The sequence below is a fragment of the Canis aureus genome, chromosome 4 (assembly GCF_053574225.1).
Source record: "Canis aureus isolate CA01 chromosome 4, VMU_Caureus_v.1.0, whole genome shotgun sequence".
NCBI classification, from domain to species: domain Eukaryota; kingdom Metazoa; phylum Chordata; class Mammalia; order Carnivora; family Canidae; genus Canis; species Canis aureus.
In genome coordinates, this window is record NC_135614.1 from 38,703,255 (window position 1) to 38,713,325 (window position 10,071).

A 10,071-nucleotide genomic window follows, 5' to 3' on the forward strand; every position below is an offset into this window, starting at 1 on the left:
CTACTTTCTACCCTCCCTCAGTTCTAGCCACACTGGCCTGCTTGTCATTTCTGGACAGTCACTTGAGGCCATGCCTTAGGACTCTTGTATGCCTTATTCCCTGTATCTGCAATCCTCTTCCCCTAGGTACCACATGATTTGTTTAGTACGTTTTCACACAATTGACAGACTCTCAGCAAGGCCTTCCCTTGATAATCCTATTTAAAATGAAACACCCCCCCACCCCAACCCACCCCACCCCCACACATTCCCCAGGCGCCTGGGGGGCTAGTCAATTAAGTGGTTGGCTCTTGATTTCCGCTCGGGTCATAAGCTCAGGGTCCTGGGATGTAGCCCCACCATGCTGGGGAGTCTACTTTCTCTCTCCCTCTCCCTCTGCCCCTCCTCCACTCAGCAACATATCTCTCTCCCCCTACCTTTCTAAAATAAATAAATCTTTTTAAAAAATAAAATCAAACACCTCCCTCCTCAAAATTCCCTATTTCTCTCTACAGCATTTATCACCATCTAACGTAGCATATATTTCATTTGTTTATTTTGACTCTTCTCTCTCTCCTCCACTAGAATGTGAGCCCCACAAGGGTAGGAATTATATTCAATATTCCATTGGATCTTGTGCCCAGAACTATACTAGCACATATTAGATACTGAAAAAAAGTTGATTGAGAATGGGATAAATGTTTGGGTACAAGGATAATCCCTAACATTAGTTGTATAAAACCAAAAAAACAACCTTATTGTTCCATAATTTTTTACAAACCAAAAATGACTAATGTTTAGCATTCACTTAATATTTGCCAGTGCTTTCCATATATTAACATTTAATTACTCAAACAATCCCATGAAGTAGGAAGTCCACAGATGAAGAGACTAAAGCAGAAAGGTTAAGTAACTTGCCCAAGGTCACAAAGTTAATAACTGGAGAAGCTAAGATTCAAATCCAGGTGTCTTACTTCATAGCCGGTCTTCATAACAACTTACTGTGCTGTGCTGACCTTCATAATTTTTTGACCTTCATAATTTTAACATGATCCTACCTCTATTAAGACAAAGACAGCAAAAGCTCTTACTCAATGAGAATAAGACTTACTAGTCAATTAAAAAGTGACATAAAGTGAGGAATAAAAACATTTCATACATTACTTAAATATTTCATTTAAAACATAAAACACACATTTATGCAGCAATCTTTTGATGAAAGCCTACCCTTTTCTTTAGGGAATGCGTCCACTGGCATTCTTTGGAGCCTTTCTAGCATAAACCATATCCATAAATCACTGACTTAATTTCTTGGAGTGCAAGAACTCCAAGCACTTGCTAATAAGCACTAAGTGCACAATACTGATTCTCGATTTTTCTCAAAGTTATCTTTACACCCATCCTGCCCACACCTAACTTAAGAGCAATTTTTTTAGCAACTTGATCCTATACATCTTTTCCAAAGAATTTAATTTAGTTTTCATATAAAAACTCTTGCAGTGATATTTTACGGGCTTATGTATTATATTTTTATGACAAATATAACCAGCACACAATGGTTTGGGAGCAATACAACTGACTCTTGTCAAGAATACAACTCATCTGGTAAAAACAAAAATACTTAGACATATTACAGAGCAGATCTTAGGAAAAAGAAGCCATCTGCTCCAACTAATAAGTCAAATGAAGAGTAAGAGAACTTAGACATTAAGCATGTGTATCTATATACACAAAGAAAAAAGTATATAAAGACACACAACAAACCGAGAAAGAGGAGAGGGAAATAAGATGAAATTTCATTACCCTTTTATAATTTTACATTGCTGACTTGCATAAAGTATGCATTAAGTAAAATTTCTTTTTAAGTAAAAAACAAAACCTCTGTGAATTAGGTAATAGTATCCCCATTTTATAGATAAGAAAAGATTCAAAAAAGTGGGAACAAGGCCAAAGTCACAGAACTCATCAGAAGCTAAGTTGAAAGGCTAATTCCGATTTGCCCCAAGTTTCAAAGCTCATGGCTTTTCTACAATACCAAATTCCTGGGCAAAAAATTCAAACTGATCTCTCTGATTTTTTTTTAAATACATGAACAAAGAGCATTGTATTATTCTTTCTCCTTTAGGTAATAAAGAGATGAAGCCAAAAAGAGAGATTTTTAAAGTGAATGAGAAGCTTGACTCTAAGGCCAGAGTTCAGGCTTAACTTTCTATAATTTAAAAGAACAAAGATCACACCTTAATATTCATTTAAAAGGAAAGAAGTGTCTTACTCCTGGGGCACCTGAATAGCTCAATAGGTTAAGCATCTGCCTTTGGCTCAAGTTATGATCTCAGAGTCCTGAGATCAAGCCCCCACAATAGGGCTTCCTGCTAGGCAGTGTCTGCTTCTCTCTCTGCCTCTCCCCCTTGCTCACACTCTCTTCTCTCTCAAATAAAATCGAAAAGAAAAGAAAAGAAAAGAAAAGAAAAGAAAAGAAAAGAAAAGAAAAGAGAGGGAAGGGAAGGGAAGGGAAGGGAAGGGAAGGGAAGGGAAGGGAAGGGAAGGGAAGGGAAGGGAAGGGAAGGGAAGGGAAGGGAAGGGAAGGAAATTTCTTACTCCCATACAAAAGCAGAAAGGAATCATTTCTTCCTCCTGGCCTTGCATATAGCTCCTTTAGTCCCTTCTCTCTGTCCATGTCATTTTTCTCCGGGTGTTCAAACAGCAACCTAAAAGCAGTAAACCAAGGCACTAGAGGAGTCTGTTATATTTGGATATTTGGGAAAATGGGGTTCAATAAAGTAACCCTACCCATATCTGCATTAACTCTTAAGACCTATTCTCTTCCATTTGAAACAGCTTAAAACAAACGTGTGCATTCATATTCAATTGGTTCCAAAATAAACAGAAGAAAAGGATAATTAGAAAAAAATTTTAGAGGGACGCCTGGATGGCTCAGTGGTTGAGCCTTTGGCTCAGGGCGTGATCCCGGAGTCCCAGGATTGAGTCCCACATCGGGCTCCAGGCATGGAGCCTGTTTCTCCTCCCCCTGCCTCTCTGTGTGTCATGAATAGATAATAAAATCTTAAAAAAAAAAAAAAAATCTTAGAAAAAATCAAATGGTCTGAGAAACATGATAAATATACTCTGGGAAGTTCCAGTCAAATCACATGTCATAAAAAAAAAAAAAAATGAAACAGAGGAAACCTAAGATTTCTAAAATATTTTACTTTTGCTAATTTCAATACATCAAATGAAGCAATATTATTGAGAATTCGTGCCTAGCAGTACCACCCGGTTCTGTCCTGACTCCTATGGATATTCCAAGCACACACTCCAAAGCGTTAGTGAAGGAAACCTGAAACTTAAGTGTTATGCTATTCTCTAGCTGAAAAAAACCTTTGATGGCTCCCTATGTATACAGAGTAAAATTTAAATCATTTTGCAAAGCTTTGAAAGGCCTCCAAAATCTGACTCTAATTTACCTTTCCAATCATATTTTCCACTTCCAATTCTCTCAATCCATCACAACAAACATTCCACACTATTCCATCTTCATACATTGCTTGAGCCATTTCCTCAGCTTTGAGCATCCCTCTGCCTACTACCTGTTGAAATTCTATTCCTCCTTCAAAATTAGCAAAGTACAGTGGAAAGAACCCAGCCTTAAAGTCCGATTCAGACCCACTACAGTTCTAATTCTAATTCCATCCTATTTAATAGCTCAATGAACTTAGGCAAATACTTCAATAGATCGGTTTCCTCACTTAGGAGCAGCTCTATCATCTATGGCACTTTATAATGCTATTTTGAGAATTAAGTGTAATAGTTATAAACTATCAAGCACCATGCCTAAGGCACAGTAGATACTTAATAAATAAATGGTTAACTACTAGGTCATCCTCTCTTCTCTCCTCCTCCTACCTCCAGGAATATTCCTATCCTTCCATAAATTCCCATAGCACTTTGTTTATATCATAGCATACTATAAGCACGAATATACCACAAGATACTCATTATTCACGTATGTATGTTAGCTTGCTTCTACAGTAGGTTATACGTTAGAGGATTATGGGTATGGATCTCTAAATCTCTGCCACTTAATACTTTTGTGAGTTATTTAATCTCTCAGAATCCGTTTCTTCATTAACAAAACGAATGAGGCTTAATTCCTTAGTGTTATTAAGAGGTTTAAGAGTTAAAATACATTAAATATCTGGTATAATGCTTGACATCTAGTAAGTTTCAAAGAACGTTCAATGGCAATTGAATGATGAACCTGATCCAGCAACTGCTTAAAGAACACAAAAATGCAAAATGCATTTGCCTTGGTAAATCCAATTTCACAAAGCAATCTACTTTTTTGGTTTTATTTTTAAAGTAAGTTCTACCTCCAATGTGAGGCTTGAACTCACAACCCTAAGATCAGGAGTTGCATGCTCTACTGACTAAGCCAATCAAGGTACTCCTCACAAAGCAATCTTAATACAACTTTAACCTACTACTCACCTCTTACCAATATAAGCGTCCAATGAAGACAAAACAGAGGTATCCATGTACTTTACCTCAGAAATACTACGTTTTCATGTCTTCGGAGCATCAGCCCAAGTATATCATGACATAATTCATATCACCTCAGAATACTTAATCTGGAACCTTATCCTTAAAGAGCTGTAAGGGGTAAAATGTCCTGCCAAATTAAACAAAACTTTGAAATAAGTGGTCCACCAAGAAGAGGAAGCCGGTTGTCTATTGTTTAATTCATTCTGATCCTAATTTGCTGTGTCCTCAGTTTCTCAAGTCAAGAGCTCAGGAAAGGTTCTGGAAAGATGGATCTGGCTTTAAATCTGATACTACCACTTACTGGCTATGAAACCTAAGTATGTTACTTCCTTAAGCCTCATATTCCTCATCTGTAAAATAGGCCTTGTAACAGCATGAATCTCAAGGTTTGTAGTATTAAATACGATCTAGTATGTTATGTGTTTAGCAAAGTATTTACAGCATGGTAAGTACTCCATAAATGGTATTTGAACTAGCAGTGCCTGAGCACTAAGGTTCTTGGTAAATAATGCCAAATTAATGAATATTCAGCACATTTTATATTCGGAAGAAAGTGTACCACTAACTTACTCTATCCTAAGTTAAATAATGATGAATAGTAGCAATACCGCTTGGGAACATTTCACAGTTTACAAAGCCCTTCATAGATCCATAAACTCATTTTAAGCTCACGATATCCTTAGGGGGTAGACATTTTTACGAGAAGTACTTTAGAAATAAGGAAACTGGTATCCATTAGGGTGATAAAGGGCCAAGGTTACCCACCCTATTGGTCTCCTCCAATCGTTTTCTCCAACTCAGAAGTAAGTGCTTAGTGCCAAAAGTTCTTAACACGACTACCACTAAAAGGAGGCAGATTTCTGCAAGTTACCACCCACGTCAAGCACTGTCAAGAACGTGAGTCCAGGAATAAGCCCAGGGTAGTAAATCCCGTCAGAAGCCACTGATACTTAAAATTGTTGCCTGGTTTCCTTAGGTGGTGTCCTCCCACACCTTTAGGGCGGGGGCCAGGTCTGCCACCTCCCCCACCAGAGCGCCCAACACAGGACCAGGCACCCAAGAGGCCTTCAATATATATCTGCAGAAATAGCATGGGATCCTGGTAGGTTTTCCAGAGACCCGAAACGAGGCCAGCTCCGCGGTGGGGATTAAGCATCTGGGTAGTACTAGAGTCGAAGGGCGGAGAGGGTCCGACGGGTAACTGGGCTGGGAAGAATGGTAGAGAACGGGTGTTGCTAAGGGAAACCAGAGAAGCTGACCCGCGGAGGGGTGATGAGAGGGCCGCAGTCCTGGCTGGAAGGCTGAGGACCCACAGAGGCTCGGGGGCCGGGAGCAGCAGGGCAGTTGGCGTCTGGGGGGGAGGGGGCCGCCGCTGATCTGAGGAGAATCTCGGGCCCAATCTGAGGGAGGTTCTGGGCTCCACCAGGGGCCCACTCCCCAGCCCGTGACGGCATTTCCTGCACCGAGTACTCGCTGCTACCTGAAACTGCAGCAGCTTCTCTGTCTGCTCCTGGGTTAGATCCCGCTCCTCAGGCGCCGCCATTTTGCCGCCGCCTCTACGCTTCTGACCCGTCCGCACCGTCACCCGCCGGAAATGACCTCAGCAGCAACCACGTCCGGTCTGAACGGCCGCGGGCGCGCAGCTGCGTCTGCGCGTTTTGCGCGTTCTGTCACCGGGGTGCTCGTGGTGACAGTTCCCGCCGTCAGAGGGCGCCACTCTCGAGCAATCCCGAACACTTCCGTAAATGGCCGAGAGGCTGTCGCTCTGAACGCTGTGGGCGACGAATGGATCTGCTCAGACCCAAGGCTCCTGAATAAGATCGCAAATTGCCGAGAGGTCCCGAGGGCTCCTCGAGAAGCTCCGGAAATTCCCGAATGCCAATTGGCAGTTTTCGTCTGTTTCCTAAACCACTTTCCCACAGTCTCCCATATTCCAGAGTATTTCTTAGGAGATTGTGGCCGTTCCAAAATATCGGGCGTCTGATGTTTGATTCCTTCCATGACGTTTTCAAGAGCGCCTGACCATCTCTCAGGAGATTCCGAAAGACCCTGAATAGTGTGGTTAGGTATTTCTGATGCCGTCTGGAGCTGTAAGTTGTGAAAGGCTTCAGCCACGTGAAAATCGGGGCTTCAGAGTCGCTTGTTAGGATTGTTTGGACTTGGCCACCTGAGACTTTGACGGTTAATGGCGCTACCAGCCTTGGGCAGAGCTTTCCATCCACTCAGGTGGTGACTGTACCCCTACCTGCCTCAGGCCCATTGGCCCGACATCCCTTGATAGACAGACGGAAAATCCTGGACTGGGATCGGGATACTTGGGTTCAGGGTCCAGTGCCCACCTGGAAAAGTGCTGGACGTCCTTGGACAAACCACCTCCTCTCTGGGCCATTTTGCCATTGGTGGAATGGGGTTCCCCCAAGGCCACTGACAGACATGCTGCCTCAGCTCATCTCCTTGGAGGTAGTCCCTCACCCTTTCCACTGCCTTATTTCTACCCTTCACTGTCTGACTTCCTTTGCACTTTCCCTGACCCTTCAAACTGCCACCTCTGTTTAGATCTCTTTTTCAATTACACTTTTTTTTTTTTTTTTTTCCTTCTGCCATCTGCTTCTGTCCCCCTCCAGAAGGCCTGGACAAGGCAGAGGGGTCTGGGTCTGGTGTCTGCTTTTCCCAGACTACCTGTATGTGTACCTGGGAAGTCACTCTGGCTCAGCATCCGTGGAATCCCACCCCTACCCACTTTAAAGGTCTGATGAGGCAAGATAGGACAAGAGGTGCTTTGAAAGCTGAAGTTAGTTATGTGAGGACTACATTAAGGGATGGAAGGGCACTTCTTACAGGCCTGTATCATGTAGATCTTAACCAGGTCGGCACAAGCGGCATAACTAATAGCAATACCTTGAATTTTTCTTAGACCTTTAAGGTCAATTTGGAAGTAAACAGATGTGCCTTTTACATCAACTCAAACCGCAAAGGAGACCTAGTACTATTCAATATCTTCGATAATGTTGGATGCAGCCAAACTAGATGAGAGATTGTAAAATCATACACCCTCTGGAGTTATTGCATAATTCTGGTTTAAGATATATTCCTTCAACAGATAAACTTTGTAGTTCTACTAAAAACCATGGAATGTTTTTCACTTCCTCAAAGAAATACATCCTTTCTTGGTCTACTTTTCTGTTTTCTTTGAATTAAGACATTGTTACAAAAATATTTTATTTTTTTAATCTACCAGTAAGAATTTGCCTCAGTGTAGAGAACACAATGTGGCAAACTGGAGAGTTCATTCTCTGTGCAAAGGTGGATTCTGCTTTTTAGCCCTAGCTGATGGCTTACATGTAAGATCAGTATTGCTAGGACTTCCCATTTCTTTTTATAGCTAATTCATTTATTTTATTTTTTTAAGTAAACTCTTCACCCAACTTGGGGCTTGAGCTCATGATCCTGAGATTAATATTCATATGCTCTACTGACAAAGCTAACCAGGCCCCTAGAACTTCTCATTTTTAGTTTTATTAATTTTTTAAAATATTTATTTGAGAGAGAGAGTACATGTGGTATGGAGGGGGAGAGGAAGAGGGAGAGAGAGAAACCCCAAGCAGACTCCAACCTGAGCGTAACTCCATCTCATGATCCCGAGACCACGACTTAAGCCATTACCAAGAATCACACATTTAATCGACAATGCCACCCAGGTGCCCCCAAAAGTTCCCATTTTTAAAAGAGCACCTACAGGGATCCCTGGGTGGCGCAGCGGTTTGGCGCCTGCCTTTGGCCCGGGGCGCGATCCTGGAGACCCGGGATCAAATCCCATGTCGGGCTCCCTGCATGGAGCCTGCTTCTCCTTCTGCCTGTGTCTCTGCCTCTCTGTCTCTCTCTCTGTGTGACTATCATGAATAAATAAATAAAATCTAAAAAAAAAAAAAAAAAGAGCACCTACAAATGTCCATCAACTGAGGAATGGAAAAAGAAGAGGTGGTATATATATACAATGGAATATTGCTCAGCAATCAAAAAAGAAATCCTGACATTTGAAACAATGTGAATGAAGCTAGAGGGTATTATGCTAAGTGAAATGTCGGAGAAAGACAAATACCATATGATCTCACTCAAGTGGAATTTAAGAAAGAAAACAGAGGAACATATGGGAAGGGGTAAAAGAAAAAGAGAGAGGGAAACAAGCCATAAAGACTCTTAATGATAGAGAACCAACTGAGGGTTGGTGGAGGGAGGTGCATGGGGGGATGGGCTAGATGGGTATTTAAGGAGGGCACTTGTTATAAGCACTGGGTGTTGTATGTAAGTGATGAATCACTGAATACTACTCCATAAATTAATATTGCACTGTAAACTACCTAAAATTTAAATTTAAAAAAAGAGCACCAGGACACCTGGGTGGCTCAGCAGTTGAACGTCTGCCTTTGGCTCAGGGCATGATCCCAGGATCCCTGGATTGAGTCCCACATCGGGGTCCCTGCATGGAGCCTGCTTCTCCCTCTGCCTTGTCTCTGCCTCTCTCTCTATGTCTCTCATGAATAAATAAATAAATAATAAATAAATAAATCTAAAAAATTTTAAAAATAAATTTAGAAAGAGCATCTATAAGTTTGGAGCTTCATATAAAATCTCCACATTTTAAAATGGTGATAACTTAATTCAGTCTTTTTTTTTCTTTCTTTTTTTTTTTTTTCTTAATTCAGTCTTAAGAAAATCACTCTGTCGGGCTCCTGGGTGGCCTAGTGGTTGAGCATCTGTCTGCCTTTGGCTCAGGTCACGATCCCGAGATCGAATCCCATGTCAGGCTCCCTGTGGGGAACCTGCTTCTCCCTCTGCCTGTTTGACTCTCTTGAATAAATAAATAAAATTTGGGATCCCTGGGTGGTGCAGCGGTTTGGCGCCTGCCTTTGGCCCAGGGCACGATCCTGGAGACCCGGGATCGAATCCCACATCAGGCTCCCGGTGCATGGAGCCTGCTTCTCCCTCTGCCTATGTCTCTGCTTCTCTCTCTCTCTCTCTCTCTCTCTCTCTGTGTGACTATCATAAATAAATAAAAAATTTAAAAAAAAAACAAAGGAGAATAAATAAATAAAATTTAAAAAGAAAAAAAAGAAAATCACTCTGTCAACCATAATTGCGAGCCATATTCCAGCCTATGAGCTGCTAATCTGCTCCTCTGACCTAAATAGAATCCTGATGTCCTCTGTTTGTCATGGGAGAAGCTGGCCTTGGAAGAAACCTATGATTTTTTGATAAATTCAAGGTGAAAAGTATGGAAAGTGTAATTAATTAGTGGCTTGCCCTCTCCTTTAAGAATAATTTTTCCCCCTTTATTCTGCCTCTTGGAGCAGTGCTATTGAATCAAAATCCTTCAGCTCAGCTCATTTTCCCAGGGTCCTGGAATAGAGGCCCACATCAGGCTCCCTACTCAGCGGTGAGTCTGCTTCCCCCCACTCTATCTCCCCCTGCTCATGCTCTCTCCCTCTCTCAGATAAATGCAATTAAAAAAAAAAAAAAGGCTTTGTCAATGCTAAAGTCCTTTGCAGAAAT

At 41.7% G+C, this 10,071-nt stretch overlaps 1 protein-coding gene across 3 annotated transcripts in view; it reads right to left on the reverse strand.

Annotated features, from left to right (window-relative positions):
* The window catches only part of FAF2 (Fas associated factor family member 2), a 72,705-nt gene extending 66,548 nt beyond the window's left edge, over window positions 1-6,157 (reverse strand). The window contains exons 1-2 of one of the 3 annotated variants that reach the window (XM_077895460.1): window positions 6,002-6,132; window positions 2,578-2,687 (exon numbers count right to left, since the gene is read on the reverse strand). In XM_077895460.1, the coding sequence (XP_077751586.1) occupies window positions 2,578-2,625 (48 nt within the window). In that variant the 5' untranslated portion in view covers window positions 2,626-2,687; window positions 6,002-6,132. Of the gene's footprint in view, window positions 1-2,577; window positions 2,688-6,001 lie in introns of all 3 variants that reach the window. The other 2 variants (XM_077895458.1, XM_077895461.1) reach the window with 2 other exon arrangements.
* Between the last annotated feature and the right edge of the window lie 3,914 nt (window positions 6,158-10,071).